General features: G+C 42.5%; 1 protein-coding gene across 3 annotated transcripts in view; it reads left to right on the top strand.

The window, feature by feature from the left end:
* The window catches only part of KHDRBS1 (KH RNA binding domain containing, signal transduction associated 1), a 46,048-nt gene that overhangs the window by 15,378 nt on the left and 11,028 nt on the right, over window positions 1-19,642 (top strand). For 2 of the 3 annotated variants that reach the window (XR_008630234.1, XR_008630235.1), the window contains exons 2-9: window positions 1,675-1,799; window positions 4,768-4,884; window positions 7,827-7,973; window positions 11,306-11,439; window positions 12,285-12,486; window positions 13,525-13,592; window positions 14,725-14,783; window positions 18,142-18,335. Coding sequence is in view for 1 of the 3 variants with exons in the window: in XM_055138982.1 (XP_054994957.1) it covers window positions 1,675-1,799; window positions 4,768-4,884; window positions 7,827-7,973; window positions 11,306-11,439; window positions 12,285-12,486; window positions 13,525-13,592; window positions 14,725-14,783; window positions 18,142-18,239 (950 nt within the window). In the remaining 2 variants the exon portion in view is untranslated. Of the gene's footprint in view, window positions 1-1,674; window positions 1,800-4,767; window positions 4,885-7,826; window positions 7,974-11,305; window positions 11,440-12,284; window positions 12,487-13,524; window positions 13,593-14,724; window positions 14,784-18,141; window positions 19,484-19,642 lie in introns of those variants that run through there. The other variant, XM_055138982.1, reaches the window with a different exon arrangement.

The following is a 19,642-nucleotide window of genomic DNA, read 5'->3' as shown; positions in this document are numbered from 1 at the left end:
AACTGTTGATGCAGTTCTAGGGTTAAAATTGATTGGATAACAAAGTTGCAATATTAATATCAATAGATCTAGGAAATAAATTTATGCAAGTAAATATTATTGCCTGATTGCAGGGCTGGTAAATCCTTGTCTTAAGAATTCATTAAGCGGGGCTGGAGTGATAGCACAGCGGGTAGTTTGCCTTGCACGCAACCGACCCAGGTTCGATTCCCAGCATCCCATATATATGGTCCCCCGAGCACCGCCAGGAGTAATTCCTGAGTGCAAAGCCAGGAGTAACCCCTGAGCATCGCCGGGTGTGACCCAAAAAGCAAAAAAAAAAAAAAAAAAAAAAAGAATTCATTAAGCTTTTTGTTGCTTGGAGAGATGCAGACATTTCCAGAGCTGTGGTCTGAGCCAAAAAATCAACAAGGCTGCAGATGTGGGTGGCGGGTGAGACAGACTATTGGGGCTTCCGGAAGTATGGGAGGTGAGGGAGAAGCTACTGTCTCTGACTCTGAAAAAAAGCACCCAAATTCTCAGCCCATGTGCCAGTGCCTGAAAATATTCAGAGATTGGGGTCTGCAGAGAAAATTTGTGGGCGGTATAGTTGAGCCATTTGCATAGCTGTAGTGGTGGGGATGCTTGAATGTCTCTGATAAAGAGACTTCAGGTGCAGTCTGAGAGCACACTCCTTTTTTTTTTTTTAAGTACAGATTTTAATTTTTTTTATTTTATTTTTTCACTGTCACTGTCATCCCATTGCTCATCGATTTGCTCGAGCGGGCACCAGTAACGTCTCCATTGAGAGACTTGTTACTGTTTTTGGCATAGTGAATACGCCACAAGTAGATTGCCAGGCTCTGCTGTGTGGGCGAGATACTCTCGGTAGCTTGCCAGGCTCTCCGAGAGAGGTGGGGGAATTGAACCCGGGTCAGCTGAGTGCAAGGCAAACACCCTACCCGCTGCGCTATAGCTCCAGCCCTAAATTTTTTTTTTCTTTTTGGGTCACACCCGGCACTGCACAGGAGTTTACTCCTGGCTCTCCGAGAGAAACAGAGGAATTGAACCCGGGTCAGCTGAGTGCAAGGCAAATGGCCTACCCGCTGTGCTATCACTCCGGCTTATTATTATTTTTTAAAATTTTTTATTAGTGAATCACCATGAGGTACAGTTACAGACTTACAAACTTTCATGCTTGCGTTTCAGTCATACAATGGTCGAGTGCCCGTCCCTCCTCCACCCCTACCCCACCCCGCCTCTGTGGCAGGGCATTCCCTTTTGCTCTCTCTTCTTTTGGGTGTTGTGGTTTGCAGTAGAGATATTAAGTGGCCATCATGTTCATTCTATAGTCTACTTTCAGCCCGCATCTCCCATCCCGAATGGGCCCTCCCAGCACCCTGTACTTGGTGGTCCCTTCTCTGTCTGAGCTGCCTTTCCCCCCAGCATGCGAGGCTGGCTTCTGAGCTGTGTAGTAATCCTCTTGGTACTTATAAGAGCACACTCTTAATTAGAAACTGACTTTAGGTTTCTTGATCAATTTCATATGACTGATGCTATTTCAACCAGGCTGTCTGAAATTTGCACATTCATCAGAACTATTTGGACTATTATGCTATACTCTTATTATTACTCTAAGGAGACTTGAAATTTTACCTTTATTTACCAGAACAAATTCTCTTTTGTTCTGTTTAGAAATTGAGAAGATCCAAAAAGGAGATTCAAAAAAGGATGATGAAGAGAATTATCTAGATTTGTTTTCTCACAAGAACATGAAGCTGAAGGAGCGCGTACTGATACCTGTCAAACAGTATCCCAAGGTAAGCAAAAGGAGTCACTTCATTTTTCCTTTTCTTTAGTTATGGGGGGGAGAGTTTATTGGGTCACAACTGGCGATGCTCAGGGATTACTCCTGGTAGTGCTCAGGGGACCATATGGGATGCTTTACCCACTATACTATTGATCCAGTCCCAAGAGTCTCAATTCTATGGGGTTGGGGGGGCGGGGGGAACTACAGCTGGTGATGAGCCAGGTATCAAACCAAAGGCTTCTTCTGTTCTAGCTTGTTGAGCATCTCTGCAGCTCTTGGTACATTTTAAAAAGGAACTTAAAAGCTGGGCCAGAGAGATAGTACAGTGAATAGAACCCTTGCCTTGTACAACCCAAATTTGATCCCCAATACCCAATATGGTCTCCCAGCCCTTCCAGGGATAAGCCCTGAGCACAGGCTGACTGTGACCTAGGGACAAAAAAGCAAAAAAAAAAACAAAAAAACCTGAATCTGGGCCAAAGTGTGTAGGTTGCTTATTTTGTACACAGCCAACCTGGGTTCTGTTCCTGGCACTCTATATTTTCTGCCAGCAATGATTCCTGAGTGCAGAGCCAGGGGTAACCTGTGAGCATTGCCGGGTGGGGGTGGGGGCGGTGTCCTCACCCCCACCTCCAAAAGAGCTTTGAACCTTATACTACCTGTTTCTGTCAGATAAAACATCAAAGTTCATGACAAATGGCATAACTACATTCATGAAGGAAATACTCATTTTTATCAAAAATAATTAATCAAATGTTTGTTCATGTTTCAGATTCTTAGAAATAAGAATTGAAGAGGGGTTGGAGCGATAGCACAGTGGGGTAGGGCATTTGCTTTGCATGTGGCTGACCTGGGTTTGATTCTCAGTATCCCATATGGTCCCCCAAACACCACCAGGAGTAATTCCTGAGTGCAGAACCAGGAGTCACCCCTGTGCATCGCTGGGTGTGACCCAAAAAGAAAGAAAGAAAAAAAATCTTGAAGAGTTGTTCTCTGTCAGGATTTAGCAAAACTCTGGATGATACAGCATAAATCTTTTAAGTTTGGAGATATTTTCTTATTCATAATTTTACACACATACACATACACCCTGCAGGGGGCAGGGGGCACAACCAGCAGTACTTAGGACTTAATCCTGACTCTGCATTTAGGGATCTTTATTTTGAATGGAGGGCTTTTGGGCTTTTGGTGTCATGCCTGGGAATGCTCAGGTGTTATTCCTGGTGCTGCACTCAGAAATTACTCCTAGCGGTACTCAGAGACCTATATGGGGTGCTGGGGATTGGATCCAGGTTGGCCACATGTAAGGCAAATGCCCTATCTGTTGTGTTATCGCTAAAGCCTCGTAGGCATCATTCTTTTTTTTTTTTTTTTTGCTTTTTTTGCTTTTTGGGTCACACCCAGCGATGCTCAGGGGTTACTCCTGGCTTTGCACTCAGGAATTACTCCTGGCGGTGCTTGGGGGACCATATGGGATGCCGGGAATCGAACCTGGGTCGGCCGCGTGCAAGGCAAACGCCCTACCCGCTGTGCTATCGCTCTGGCCCCTCGTAGGCATCATTCTTGCCAGTTCTCAGGGGTTACTCCAAATTCTGTACTTAAGAATTATTCCCAGCAAGCCTTGGGGAACATATGCGGTACTGGGGATCACAACTGGTTTCGCTGCATGCAAGGCAAGTGCATTATCCACTATCTCTCTGCCTATTTTACTTTAAAATAAATCATTTTTCTCCTTTTTTTCTTGAAAGTGGTTAAATTTAGTTTACCATAAGATGCCTTATGTTCTGAGGTCAGTGTCTTAAAATTTTTTATGAAGAGACTGGAAAGATAGTACAGCAAGTAGGGTGTTTGCCTTACAGCGAGCCTTGGTTCAATTCCTGTGACCCCATGTGGTTCCCTGTGCCCTGTGAGGAATGGTCTCTTGAGTACAGAGCCAAGGAGTGATCTTTTGAGCATAAACACCCCCCCCCTGCCAAAACACCCCATCTCCAAATAGTTTATGGGGCCAAGGAGGTAGTTTAAAGGGCTTGATCATGTGCTTTGCATTAAGGAGCGCTAGGTTCATTTGTGACACCACAGGGTTCCCCTGAGTACTGCTAGGAGTAAACCCAGGCACCACCAGACATGGCCTAATAAACATGTTTTATAACTTAAGTGGTAGAACACAAGTCTGTTATGTGTGAGGCCTGGCATTACATTCCCCTGAACTTCTGGCATATCTCTTATTTTTAAAAAAACATATAGAACTGGAGGTCTTGTATAGGGAAGATTTGCCTTGCATGCTGCTGACCCCAATTTAGTCTTTGGCACCATATATGGTGAGCCCAGCACGCACACCCACACATGCTGGATGCGCATGCTGGGCCCCTCACCCCCATTATAAAAGTATGATTCCAGTGTGGTGATACTTGATTTTGTTTGTTTGGGGACCACACCTGGCAGTGCTGAGAGGATCCTATATAGTACTAGGAATCATAGAACCTGGGTAAGCTGTGTGCAAGGCAACTGTACTTGCTGCATTATCTCTCTAGCCCTGCATGGAATCTTGAAGGAGTACCAAATTGTATCAGGACTCCAAAATTCAAGTCTAGATAAACTGCACCATTTTTTCTCTTTCTTGTTTTTTTGTTTGTTTATTCTTTCGGTTTTTGGGCAACACCCAGTAGTTCTCAGGACTTGCTGCTGGCTCTGCACTCAGGGATAATTCCTAGTGGAATTATCAAAGAACCATGTAGGGTGCTGGAATCAAGCCCGGGTTGGTTGCATGCAAGGCAAACGCCCTACCCATAGTCTCCTAAACTGCTACTCTCTAGTTGCAGAATCTTAATCACTTTTCCTGTAGAGCCTCAGTATGTCCTTCAGAAAAATTAGAACAGTAATACTACATTTTCAGAGCTGTTGACCATCAAATGAAATAAAAAACACTGAAATGTTTTATATGAAGTCTGTGTATTTTAAAATGTTTTTACCTTTTGCAGTTCAATTTTGTGGGAAAGATCCTTGGACCACAAGGGAATACAATCAAAAGACTGCAAGAAGAGACTGGAGCAAAGATCTCTGTACTGGGAAAAGGCTCAATGAGAGACAAGGCCAAGGTACATTCCACCTTAGTGAGGCAAGAGGACACCTTAATGCCTTCCAGTAACCTGGATTCAGGATAGATGCTTTATGGAAGTGAGCGTCTGTTTCTGAGCAGAAAGTGATTCTTTCCAATTTGTATTTGAACGTAAGCAATTATAGAACCCTGTCATTTATTTGCTTGGCAAAGTTTGGAAGCACCTGGGTCTGCTCTGGTGATTGTTGTCTTTCTGACTTTTGTGTGCATTTTAATGGAAACAACATCAGCTTTAGCATTAGGGAATTTATCTAAGAAAACCCGGAAAGAAAGCTAGTTCTAGAACTTGCCAGACTGAAGACAATAAAATGTGAATAGCACAATCCCTTTTCAGTAACCTGGAAAAGTAAAAGTAGTTATGTTGGTACACGGGATGACTTTGAGGATTATTAGTTGGCAGGTTTGTTTTATGGCCTTGTGGAAGGCCACTAAAGTAATTATTCGGGGCTGGCAAACAGCATGTAGGGCGTTTGCCTTGCATGTGGCCGGCCCGGGTTCAATTCCCAGCATCCCATGTGGTCCCCTGAGCACCTCCAGGAGCAATTCCTGAGCTCAGAGCCAGGAGTAACCCCTGAGCATCACCAGGTGTGACCCCCTGAAAAAATAATAATAATAATAATAAATGAAGTAATTATTCTAAGAAACCATGAGTAATCCTGTCACAGAATTTACTCTCCCCCAACCCCCATGCTCTATGTACTTAATTCTCTTTGTAGCTATATACCAAAGCAGAAATTTTTTGTGTTGTTTTTTTAGATTTTTGTTTTGTTTGGGGGCCACACTCAGCCATGCTTAGAGCTTACTCCCATCTTTGCACTCAGGGATCATTCCTTCAGGGCTCAAGGGGACATATGTGTAATTGGGGATTAAACCCAGGTTGGCTTCATGCAAGAGGAGCTCCTAACTTGCTATACTGTTACTCTAACCCCCAAACAGTCTAAATCTTTTTTAAAATCTAGTTATTTTTTTTTCTCCTGTTAAAGCCCAAAAACATACTCTTTCGGGCCTTCAATGAAAAACATTCTTTTCTTAGACTATTTTTTCCACTCACATTTCTCACTAGGTAAATAAAATTGGAACTTAAGGTTTTTATCTAGCTAATGTGACTTAAGTGAGGTGTTTTGTTTTTTTTTTCCTCTATCTTGGCTTGACTTCTTTCCTCTGCTGGAATTTCCCAAACCATTTAAACACACAAAAGCTGGAGATTAAAGTCCTAACTGGAATTTAAAAGCAAATTCTTGGCAATGAATGAATGAATGAATGAATGGTTGGCAAACAGCTATTACCTGAATGGAACTGGGATTAAATTAATCTCTTCTGTACCTTTTTGTCCTCTTTTGGGGCTACACCTGGCAGTGCTCGGGACTGTGCTCAGAATCGTTCCTGGTGGTGCATGGCAGACCATTGAAAGTGCCGGGAATTTAACTGGGGTCAACTGCATGCAAGACAAGTGCCTTACCCTTATATTATCTCTCTGGTCCCTCTTACTGTGCCACTTAGTAAGAACATAATATGCCGGAAGTTCACAGAAGTTCAAGACAATTTTTCTTTTTCTTTCTTTTTTTTTCTTTTAGATAAATGCAATGTTAGCTGTTTTTTCTTGCTCTTTTTTTTTTTTAATTGAATCACCGTGAGAACAATTACAAAGCTTTCAGGTTTACGTCTCAGTCATACAAAAACACCCATCCCTTCACCAGTGCACATGTTCCACTACCAAGAACCCCAGCATACCCCCCACCCCTCACCCTGCCTGTGTGACAGATGATTTTTACTTGACTCTTTTGTTTACATTCAGTTTTCAACAGAAAACCCACTATTATTATTTGTAACATTCCCCCAACAATCAGACCTGCCGAAAGGGCATCATTAAATTGTTTGTTTTCTATTGCTGATAACGAAGAGCATATGCTGTTGTGTGGGCGGCTCTTGCGGCTGCGCGGTTTTGGAATTCTGGTATTTCTGCCAGCAGCCGCTGCATTTAGAGGTTGGTTTGTGTGCTTCTGGGTTCATGGCTGGCTGTTCAGGAGCGGAGGATCCGTTCGTGAGCGGCTGCTTGGGGTCCCGTTTGGGCTCAGGGGCAGGGCCGTTTCCACTGCCCCCACCCACTCCATCCCGATATTTCCTGTGCACCCCATCACTGCAAGCTCTTACCTCTCTGTCCAATTGGCTCTGAAAGGTGGCACTCACCATGCTGCCACAAAGGGGAAAAGGCCAGGGACAAAACCCCTTCCCCTCCTAGGGCTGCACGGGGACATAGCTTAGTTCACAGTCCAGGAGCATTTCTGCCAGCAGCCGCTGTGTTCCAAGATTGGTTTGTGTGCCTCTGGGATCATGGCCATTCGGGGCGAAGGAGCCGCTCCTGAATGTTTTTTTGTATATCAGGAAAGGTTTGGAGAAATAGTCCTGGTCCCCTCATACCGGAGCCTGTTAATAGAAGCTCAGTGTTGCCGGGATTCCATCTGGAGAAAGCAGGGAGACTACCTTCTCCATCTGGGGCACCCCGGTGTTATCAGCCCAGTCTGGGGTTCGGAGCATTCTTCGGTGTGTGGTGCCCGCCGGCCTGGGTTCTTATTTTTTAACTATTTTCCAAGGCTTGTTTCATTTCCTTTTGCACTTCACTAATACTCGTAGATATTGTGGTTATTTTTGCTGCCCTTTTGACCTTTAAATAAAAAACTCTCTCTCCCTCTCCCTCTCCCTCTCCCTCCTTTTCTCTTCTTCATATTTGGGCCTCACCCAGTTGTGCTCAGGGCTTATTCCTGATCTGGACTCAGGGATCATTCAAGTTGGACTTTTGGGACCATATGGGGTACTAGGGATCAAACCCAGTAAGGCAAGTTCCTTACTCACTGTACTGTCTCTAGTGCCTTACCCACTGTACTGTCTCTGGCTCCATAAAGGTGTCATTTTCTCCTTCCACAGGAGGAAGAGTTGCGTAAAGGTGGAGACCCCAAATACGCTCACTTGAATATGGATCTGCACGTCTTCATTGAAGTATTCGGGCCTCCTTGTGAAGCTTATGCTCTCATGGCCCATGCTATGGAAGAAGTCAAGAAGTTTCTCGTACCAGTAAGGAAATCTATATTCTTTTTATTTATTTATTTATTTATTTATTTATTTATTTATTTATTTATTTATTTATTTATTTATTTGAGCAAGAGAACTGGGATCTTGTGCTATACAGCAGGGTTTCATTCTTATCTTTTTTTTTCTTGTAAAAGTATTTTATTAATGTTTTAATGTGGGAGAAAGAGGAATACTTTAGTTAGAAATTATGTAATTTTGGGCTTGAGCGATAGCGCAGCAGGTAGGGCATTTGCCTTGCACGCGGCCAACCCGGGTTCTAATCCCAGCATCCCATATGGTCCCCTGAGCACTGCCAGGGGTAATTCCTGAGTGAAGAGCCAGGAGTAACCCCATACATCGCCGGGTGTGACCCAAAAACAAAACAAAAAAAAAATTATGTAATTTTAATTGACTTTTTCCCCTTTTTTTTTTTTTATAGACTTTTATTGAATCACTGACATAGACCCTTACAAAGCTGTTCATGATTAGGTTTCAGTCATACAGTATTCCAATATGGCAGGGTTTCTTAACTGAGCCTCCACATAACCTGAAATTGTATAGTAAATTCTGCGTTTATGTTCATTTTTCTGAATATAGAGTTTTTATAGTTCTCAGAGCTGTGTCCCAAGACCCTTTAGTTCTTCCTTATCTGATGTGGACTTAGTTGTATACTGGTATCTGTTATCAAAATCTTGGATCTCTAATGTTTGCATTCTGTCATCTAGCTGAAAATCTGAAATAATTGAGCTGAAGTATTTTTATAGTAATATGATCCTGGTACATTACGAAAACTGATTAAACTGATCATAATCCCTCTTACTGAAGAAGTTTATATTCTTAAGAATCTTGCGGCACGACATTTAGAGTATTCAGTGTGCATTCTGACATGGATGCACTCAGGGCTTTCTCTTCTAGAGCCGTTTGCTCGGGTGGGTCTTGATCTGGAGGAGATAGGTGAGTTGTAGGCTTGGCTAGTGGATAGATTGTTGTGTAGCCCCTTTTAGCATGTCACTGACACCTAAGAGTTGGAACCGTTAAGGTTACCTGTCATGTTCATCTGGTCTGAGAGGTCACTTTTTAAGTAGGTAATCGAGAGCTTTTGTTACTTTTAGAAAGATCTCATGTTTGTCAGAATTACTGCTGTTGCGTATTCACTAGCTAGGGATGAATCTAGACTATCAAGAAGGATTTTGGAATATTCCACTAGAATTGAGTATGCGTGATATTTTTATCACTAAAATGAGATACAGTTCCTAGTTTTCTTATATATAAAAAGTGAGTAGGAAGTAATATAGTATCAGAATATCAGAATTGATAAAACAGGGCCGTAGCCATAGTACAGTGGGTAGGGCACTTGCCTTGCATGCAGTGGACCCAGGTTTACTCCCTGGTAACCCATATGATCCCCTGAGCCCCGTCAGGAGTAAGCCCTCAGCACCGCTGGGTGTGGCCCCCAAACCAAATATATTAAATTTAAAAAAGAATTGAGAAAACAAAAATTCATGTTTATGTATAATGCTAAGCTCCAAGGATTTCATACTTTCTCAAATGTCAAGTGAGGTGTCAGGAGCGAAACCCCAAACATGAAAGACAAGTTCTCTGCCCCTGAAATGCGTCGCTGATCCCTATGAAACAGTAAATTTTACATATTCTGGTAAAAACTCTGCCGGAAAAGTTTGCCTTTGGGAAATTTTTTTTACTCTTAAGGGAGCATCTTAAGTTTAAGTTGGTTTCTGAATTGTATGTCTCCTCTTTATTGTTTATTGACAGCAATTTCTACCTCCTTTTTATTGTTAGTCTAAGCATATTTCTCAAAGGGGGTAGGTTTTTAAGGCTTCCATAGAAGTGAAATCTATCTTTAAAAGAGGCGTGCCAGGGAGACCTGGGTTTCCTTAGCTGTCATTGTCATAAGTAGTTGGAAGAAAATGAGTGAACAATCTGTGATGATTGATCAGTTGAGTCTCCGTTGTAAGTCTCAAATAGCAGCAATACCTAAGATCTGAAGATGTGAAGAATTGAGGGGAGCATTTCTCTGGTGATTAGAATCTTTTGTTGAGGTTATTGGAGCTATACCTGGCTTTGCTTGGGGACCCACTCCTGTGATGCTCAGGACGGGGTCACCATATGCAGTGCCAAGGATGGAAATGAGGTCTGCAGCTTGCAAGACCCATCTTACCTCCTATATTATCTCTCTGGCCCCAGAATGTTCTATTTTGAAGCTCATTGACCTAAGATGTATTAAAATGTACAAAATAATAAGACTGGCTCTCATCAGGAGTTACGTGAAAAGATTTGCAAATGGCATTTGATTCAATTCTTCCCTCTTGTGAAGAGAGAAAAGTGAGCCAATTTTTGCATCCATGACCAGAGCCCTCCGTTTTCCCTGTAGAACCATTAACTGTACCAGAGAGGCTTCCTGGTACAGTAGGAAGAACACTGGACTGGGAGCTTTATCTGCGTCATCTTGGACAAGTTATTATTTCACTTTTCTGAGCCTCAGGTTCCTTGTTCATCCCAAACATTTGTTAAGTATCTGGTAGGTGCCTGATACTGTTACTTGGGTCTGATATTACAAAAAAAATGGCTCCTTGAAGAGCCCAGAATCTAATGAGAAAGACAGAGGAACAAGTCCAGAATAATGTGGTAAGTGCTTGGGTAGAGGAAATTACATGTTGCTTTGGGACAAGAGGAGGGAGCAGAGATTAGTGTGAGAACGGTTTTTTCAGAAATTGATATTTTAGAGTATATTTTCTGAGAGTGGCATAAAAAACAATGAATACAGCCTAGGTTTGGTGACACGTAATTCTGAATTTACATTTACCTGTACATTATTTGCTGGTTACCTTATACTCCCCATGAATCTGTTTTTCCAACTGTAAAATGGGAAGATCTGCTTACTTCGGGATTACTTTAAACATTAAATGGGAAAATCTCTGGAAAGCTTAATAAAGTACATAGAGCTTGGTGGTAGTGACTTATTCTAAAAAGTGGAAACTAATTAGAAGAATGCAGGTGTAAGAATAGAAGATTCTGAACTATAAGTTGTTCAGCATAGTTTAAAAAGAGGCCGTATATGAAGAGAGGATAGAAGTGATGCTAAGAGCTTAGTAGGAACCACATCATAAAGGCTTCATGTTTTAATTGGGGAGCTGCCGTTACAATTTCCTCAAGAGTGTGACAGGTAGGGTACTGTGTGACTTGAGAACAAACAACGTAAGACTTCATCTTGGCTTTCAAAGCTGTTAGCACCCAAGGCTCATGTGGGCTAGATTACTTCCAGCAGAAGGTAGAGATAATGTTGCACTTCATTTCTTCTCATTATTTTTCATTCACAGGATATGATGGACGATATCTGCCAGGAGCAGTTCCTGGAGCTCTCCTATTTGAATGGTGTACCAGAGCCCTCTCGTGGACGTGGGGTCCCAGTGAGAGGCCGGGGAGCTGCGCCACCTCCTCCACCAGTTCCTAGGTAAAAATAATAGGGTCAGCCAGAATTAGGATATAAATTTGACTGCCCTACCTCCTTTAGTGATCCTCTTATGATCCTCTATCTCGGGGGGGAGGGGCAGTTATATGTTGCATCAGGAGTAAAATTCTAGATCTTTGAACACTTTGACTAGTCAAGTACTGTGGTCCTTTTGGTCTTCAGTCTTTTAGTTTTGAAAAGTTCTAGAGGTTTTGTGGGAATGTAGGAGGGGTTTACTAGGAATTGAATTGGGGCCGCTCACATACAAGACAGATGCTCTACCACTGAGTTACACATTTAGCCAGTTGTAGCATTTTTTTTTAAATGGTCTAACATTAAAATTTTACTTTTCTTGGTTGACCTTTATGGAATACTCAGTCTTTAAGGCAGTCCCCTCAGAAATTTCAGGGTTGCAGGGTCCAGGAAGTCTTCTAGCATGGGCAACACTATGTAGTATTAGTATACAGTATTATCTTTGACTGTGTAAGGCTACCCACCCATTCATTCCTTTTAGTTTTAGTAGTGCGACATTGAAAAAAACTATGTAGTTCTGAATATTTAAACAATTTTAAGCTTTCATTGGGCCCAGAGAGTAAGTTCAGTATATGCTTTGTATGCAGGAGTCCTAGGTTTTGTCCCCAGCATTGCGTGGTCCCCTAAGCTCCACAAGGAACAAACCAGGAACCAGTAGCCCCTGAGCATCACTGAGTGTGGCCCCAAAACCAAAACACAGTTAAACTTGGACCACAGATATGACTCGGTGGTAAAACACATGTCTCGTATAAGTGAGATCATAGATTCAATCTCTAGCACTACAAAGAATAATACAATAATCTTTCTTTATATAGGGGTCGTGGGGTCGGACCACCTCGGGGGGCTTTGGTCCGTGGTACGCCAGTGAGAGGAGCCATCACCAGAGGTGCCACTGTGACTCGAGGAGTGCCACCTCCACCTACTGTGAGGGGTGCTCCTACACCGCGAGCACGGACAGCAGGCATCCAGAGAATACCCTTGCCTCCGCCCCCTGCGCCAGAAACATACGAAGAATATGTAAGGAGTCTGAACAGTTTGCCGCTTTGAATATATAGATTGCCAAGGATGTTGGTTTACAGGGACATGGCACTTGACATAGGTGATAGAAATGCCACCAAGCTGCCCACTTCTCTTGAAGTCAGTATTAAACTGAGACAGTTTTTCCCCTCTTTTTCCCTTTTTAAACATGCCTGACCCTTGAGTACTTGTGTGTAGGTTACATAGGAAATGAGCTGTGCTTTGTTGTGTAGAGTTTTACTGAGGCATCTCCCATTACTGTTGCTGATTATGTTCACTTTGTGCTTTATTTCCTGTCCAAACTTGAAGTTCATTTTTTGCAGGGCGGGGGTTGTTGTGGGTTTGTTTTTGTTTGGTTTTATGTTTAATTGGTTTGTTTCATTTTAAAATACAAGGTGCTAGAGAGACAGTACAACCGGCAGGGTGTTTACCTTGCATACGTTTGACCCAGATTCAATTTCTTGTCCTCCTTATAATCCCCCAAGCCCTGCCAGGAGTGATCCATGAGTACAGAGCCAGGCTAATCATCAAGCACTGCTGGGTGTGGCCCCAAAACAACAACAACAAAAAGTAATGCTAATAACCAGAGAGATACCACAGGGTGCTTTCCTTGCATGAGATCAACCTGGGTTTCATCCCTGACACCTTACGTGGTTCCCTGAGCACTGGCAGGGGTGATCCCTGAGCACATAGCTGGGAACAAGCCGAGAACACTGCCAGGTGTGGGCCAGAAACGAGAGAGAGGGAGAGGGAGGGGGAGGGAGGAGAGAGAGAAAAAAAGAGTACCTGGGTTCAATCTCGAACACCCTATATGTTCCCCCAAGCCTTGCCAGGCATGATCCTGCACTCAGCCAGGGGTAATCCTTGAGCACTGCTGAGTATGGCCCCCAAACCAAGTTAATAATAATAGTAAAACTCTAGTATTTTATTTTTCACAATAGGCATTAACATCTTTGTATGTAAATTCTATATTCTGATAATATAGAATATTCTGTAGGGTTGCTTTCTCCCTCTCTGAGATTCTTTTTATATTTCTAGGGATATGATGACACATATGCTGAACAAAGTTATGAAGGCTACGAAGGCTATTACAGCCAGAGCCAAGGGTGAGTAAAGCACTGTAGTGCTGTTTGTTTTGTTTTGTTTTGTTTTGTTAAATCCTAGAAATGATTTAGAGGGAAGGCATACATGATACATTCAGATCTGCAAGTTTAAGCAATTGAAAATTTACAGTATTTAAGAATCTGGGACCAGCATCTGAATAATTCCTGAGCTGTGACTACATGGAAACAGAGGGAAAGTGCCTTTAAATTATTTGTTATTGAAGTATATCACAGCCACACTAAAGTGGTATGCAGGAAAATATACCCCTTCTACCATAACTTAAGTTTCTTTTTCCCCCATAATGTAGGTTCTTAAATTTTTGTGTGTGTGTTTATCTTTACGATTGAAAAGCATTTCAGAATTCTGTAGTGGGAACAGAATAATTCTCTTTTTCATTTTTGCCTTCAGTCTCCAGTGAACTCTGAATATGAATTGGCACTATGGTTAAAGTGACCAGTTCTGGGTTATGCTTTTTCTTTTGTTTGTTTGCTTTTTGGGCCACACGGCCAAACCAGGTCGTGCTAGGAGCTTATTCCTGGCTCTGCTCAGGAATCACTCCTGCTGGGACTCTGGGGACCGTAGGGGTTGCCAGGGATCAAACCCAGCTTGGACATTGGCAAGGCACATGCCCTACTCACCATACTATCACTCTCGACCCCAGATTATGCGTTTCATGGTATCTATTTTTCTTACCTATAGTTTGAAAGGATTTTTTTGATTCAGGAATTTGAATCTCAGTCATGCACTGACTGCCACAGAGCCTCATCCCTCCCTAGACTTACGTTGATATGTTTTTCTCTGACTACATAGTATTACTATATGTTGAAAATATTTCATGGAGGGGGCTGGAGCAGTAGTAGTTCAGCAGTTAAGGCATTGGCCTTGCACATGGCCAGCCCAGGTTTGAGTCCCAACATTGGTCCCAGCCTATGGTCCCTGTGCATTACTAGGTGTCAGACACCACCCCGACCCCACCCCCTCAAAAAAAAAATGTTTTGGCGGTAGGTCAGAAGTGAGCCTTTTCCTATATTGTGTATATAGTAAACTGCTCTGAAATATGTATGGAAATGGGAAAAACGGTGAAACTGATATAGTTACTCTGTAGCTCTCTAATATTGTGTCTTTAATTTTCAGGGACTCAGAATATTATGACTATGGACATGGGGAGGTTCAAGATTCTTATGAAGCTTATGGTATGTTTTAATTTCTCTGGTGGGGCAGAATGTGCAAGTAAGTGCCTTGGGGAATGTTAGTGACGGGATTATTGGGGAGTCAGGCAGTCACACCTAAGTAGAAACCTTTTAAAAGGCCAAGACGCTGGAAATAATGATGATAGAAATCTTACTGTTATTTAAACTTTGTAGTGGCAGTAAGCTGAGAGAAAGGGACTACTAACGTGATTAAGGAGGACTGGAGCAATAGCACAGCAGGTAGGGTTGCCTTGCACGCAGCTGACCCAGGTTCGATTCCCAGCATCCCAAATGGTCCGCTGAGCACTCCTAGGAGTAATTCCTGAGTGCATGAGCCAGGAGTAACCCCTGTGCATTGCCAGGTGTGACCCAAAAGGAAAAAATAATAACAACAACAACAATAAGAAGAAGAATAATAATAATAAAGTGATTAAGGGTCACTTGACTCTTACTCTAAAAAAGCTAGGCAGATGTAAATTTTGTTGTGATTGGTTTGGGGGCCACACCTGGTGCTTGGGGATTCCTCCGAACTCTATACCTGCCAGGGAGGTGGGAGTAGGGAGTCTGCTTCTTGTGTGGTGCCTTGCAGAGAACCCAGACTTGTATAGAGTATGTGCTCAGCCATTGCCCTCTCAGACCCTAGGCAGATATATTTAACTTAGGATTTGGCCTGATTGTAGCAAAAGGCTTTTAAATTGGTGTTTTCCTACTTTAGGCCAGGAGTGGGTTAAGCCTGGGTTGTTGCTCTGCCTTTGCTGCTCATAAGTAGACCACCTTGGTAAATAATGACAGTTCGATAACCTTCTCTACTCTTCTGTCCCATGTTGTTTTGTTTTGTTAAAAACTAGTGGAAATACTTGTAAAAGAGATCCAGAGTGTTAGTATAGTAGTTAAGGCTCTTGCTTACCCCAAGTTTGGTCCCCAGCACCATCTGCACATAGAGCCAGCAGAGCCAGGATTAGTTCGGGGCATCGCCAAGTATCCCCCACCCTCACCCCCCCCAATTTTTTTTTTTTAAAGAGGGAAAAATGGCCACTAACAGAAGCAGGCAGGGGGCAAGCTTCTTAGACTCAAGCCTTGGTTGAATGGAGCTGACCCTTTCAGGGCAACACCGACCCCGGCTCGCTACTGACCTGATGGGATTCTCTCAGTCCTTAAATCTTGAGAGAGGTTAGATGCTGGCATGGCATCGGGACTAAACTATCTTCCCTGAGGTTTGGTTGAAAACACATTGCTCAAGAGTGTTCGTGAGCCAGCTATGGCACTGTGTTAATGGGCCCCAGAGGGAGTGCCTTATGGCGATGGATAGAGCCCTTTCAGTGCATGCTGTTTTCTACACCTGAGGGAATTCCAGAGTCCTTGGCAGGGGCCTTAGACTTGGAGGCTTCCCTGTGATGCTGTGTTACTAGGATAGACTGCCTTAATTTTTGTGTGTGTGCCTCTGAGTTCAGCTCAGCTCAGTAAGCAGCCGTCAGTTGGCTTCTTGCCAGGTCTGCATGTGCGTGCACGCAGGTACCCAGGGCCTTCCACTTGCAAGACAAGTGCTCTACTGCTGAGCAATGTCCCCAGCACAGTGAGACATTTTTACTGTTCTAATTAAATGGACTGGAGCAATAGCACAGCGGTTAGGGCGTTTGCCTTGCACGTGGCCGGCCTGGGTTCGATTCCTCCGTCCCTCTCTGAGAGCCCGGCAAACTACCAAGAGTATCTCGCCCTGGCAAGCTACCTGTGGCAAGCTACCCATGGCATATTTGATATGCCAAAAACAGGAACAACAAGTCTCACAATGGAGACGTTACTGGTTCCCGCTCGAGCAAATCGATGAACAACGGGACAACAGTGCTAATTAAAGTATTCTGGACAGTTATCATCCTGTAACCCTGCAGTAGTCTTCTCAATATACCACTATTCAGAAGGATGCTGATTGCCCCTGGGTATTTCCCTCCATCAGCAAGGCAACACAGTGAGGTCTGTGTTGTATGTATTTGACTAAATTGCCTTTCTGTTTGGCTGGAGAAAGGACTGGGCTGAAAGAGGCAGCCTTCTCCTTGTACTCATGGAATGGTGTTGCCATGGTTAATCTGATTCCTGCCATTATAAGTACAAAATTAAAAAATAAAACATTTGGTACCCACAACCCACTTTGGAAATTGATGTACTTAATTATATATATTAGGGGTATAAATAGACAAAGGTAAAATTCTAGTGATTTAGCTCCCTATAGTGAATGTTCAAGTTTATTTTGGTGAAAGCTCATGTTTGTCAACTCAGGCAGTTGGAAAAATACTTGAGAAGTGAACTGATGTGGATAAAGTATGAGGGTGAACAGGAAGAATAAGCTTAAAGGCATAACCTGTTTTGAGTGTTCATCGCCTTTAGGCTTTCCTCTAATGAAAACCCCATTTGAGGGGTCAGAGTGATAGTGCACCTGGTCGGGCACTTGCCTTATATGTGTCGGATCTGGGTTTGATCCCTGGCATCCAATTATGGTCCCCCCAAGCACCACCAATAAAGATTCCTGAGCACAGAGCGAGGAGTAACCCCTACGCATCACTGAATGTGGCCACAAGCTAAAAAGGAAAATTGAGCTTATCAACTATGTTTTCTACTTCCCTACCCAGAACTCCCACGTGTAAATTCTTCCCTCTGGCCCTTTAAGTTGACTCTCTGGCCCAAATACAGCCTATTTCTTTCCTTCCACAGCACTTGTCTGGACTATTGGCATAAAAAGCGAGATCATGAATTTCCCTAATAAATACTATAAACAGCATTTGCCTGTAGTTTATTCTGTCAGAGCAGTAGATCAGCTCTTCTACTGAAGGGTTCATAAAATTTGACCCTATCATGCTTCCCCCGGAGTCTTAAGTATTTTTATTCTCAAAACGAAAATCTGATTTGCTGTTACATGGGAAAGGGCTGCTTCCAATCTGAAAGACTCCAGTGGTTGTCAGCTTACCTGAGGCTGCCTCTAGGTTTATTTTGCGAAGAACAGGAGAGAGCATTTTTATCCACTGAAAATTTCTTCACGTTTTGAGCAAAGTGTTGGGTATATCCAGGTTTGAGAGTAGACATTTCTTTGTATTCTAGTATGTTTTCTGTGGACAGTCTTTTTGCTGGAGACTACTTCCCTTTCTGTGCCGTTTTCTTCTGTGTTCATATGTCTCGAAACTGCCTTACAGTTTGGAAGTTACTTTAGCTGCTCGTAAGGGCCAGACAGTGAAAAGCAGGGACCTACGGGGAGATGGGGAGACATTGAGGCAAAGCAGTGTTCTTTGATGATCTTTACCAGGCGACCGCTACCTCCTCAGCCCAGATGCCTCTGACACATGACTTACAGCCTGTTTCTGCTTTCCCCACACAGGCCAAGACGACTGGAATGGGACCAGGCCGTCACTGAAGGCCCCTCCAGCTAGGCCAGTGAAGGGAGCATACAGAGAACACCCATATGGACGTTATTAAAAAACACACATGAGGGGAAAATATCAGTTATGAGCAAAGTTGTTACTGATTTCTTGTATCTCCCAGGATTCCTGTTGCTTTACCCACAACAGACAAGTAATTGTCTAAGTGTTTTTCTTCGTGGTCCCCTTCTTCCCAACCTTACTCCATTCTTAACTCTGCATTCTGGCTTCTGTATGTAGTATTTTAAAATGAGTTAAAATAGATTTAGGAATATCGAATTAATTTTTTAAGTGTGTAGATGCTTTTTTTTCTTTGTTGTTTAAATATAAACAAATGTACCTTTTATAATAAAAAAGTTGAGTAAAAAAAAAAAAACACAAACCTGTTAGTTTCAAAAGTGACATTGCTTGCTTAAAGGTTTGAAGTTAAGACTTGTTCACTTTCTCTTAGTTTTGATTTGAGGCATCCCGTAAAGTTGTAGTTGCAGAATCCCAAACTAGGCTACATTTCAAAATTCAGGGCTGTTTAAGATTTAAAATCACAAACGTTAACGGCAGTAGGTGCCACCATGTAAAAGTAAGCTCAGACGTCTCTAAAATGTTTCCTTTAAAAGCACATGGCGGTTGAATCTTAAGGTTAAATTTTAATATGAAAGATCCTCATGAATTAAATAGTTGATGCAATTTTTAACGTTAATTGATTTAAAAACAACAACAAAATTAGGTTTGTAAACTGACTTTTTCATTATGTGGGTTTTGAAATCTAGCCCCAGACATACAGTGTTGAGAGATACTTAGTAGGGAGTAGGTTTTGAAGAGGTTGGTCGGGGGTGAGGGGCTGGCCACCTGAACTGAATTTGATGCAGAGCTTTTTTAGCCACATACAATCTCTCAGTAATAGTACTACTAATAAAAAATTTCAGTATTTAAAAAAGAAGTATTTTGTCCATCTGAGATTCTGCACTCCATGATAAAAGCTCACTTGGACAGTGGAGCCAAAAGCTGATGATGTTCTTGAATTGACAGTTGTCAATACTGAACTGTTTCCAAGGTAGTGTTAGTCAAGTATGTCTCAACACTAGCATGATTTAAAAAGGGACACTGCAGCTGAATGAAAAAGGAATCAAAATCCACTTTGTACATAAGTTAAAGTCCTAATTGGATTTGTACCGTCCTCCCATTTTGTTCTTGGAAAATTAAATGCTACATGTGTAAGTCTGCCTAAATAGGTAGCTTAAACTTATGTCAAAATGTCTGCAGCAGTTTGTCAATAAAGTTTAGTCCTTTTTTAATCAAAGTAAATGTGATGAATTGTCATTTTTTGGGGTGGACAATAAAATAGTATTCTCTTTCAAATAAACTTAAATTAACTCTAAAGTTAATGGTCTTGTTAAAAGTTGGAGACATTCTTAAAAGTGGTGGTGGGGATTTTATTTTAAGTTTACCAAAAAAAAAAGTTTT

This window comes from Sorex araneus, chromosome 5, assembly GCF_027595985.1.
Source record: "Sorex araneus isolate mSorAra2 chromosome 5, mSorAra2.pri, whole genome shotgun sequence".
NCBI classification, from domain to species: domain Eukaryota; kingdom Metazoa; phylum Chordata; class Mammalia; order Eulipotyphla; family Soricidae; genus Sorex; species Sorex araneus.
This window is presented reverse-complemented; position numbering and strand designations above follow the sequence as displayed.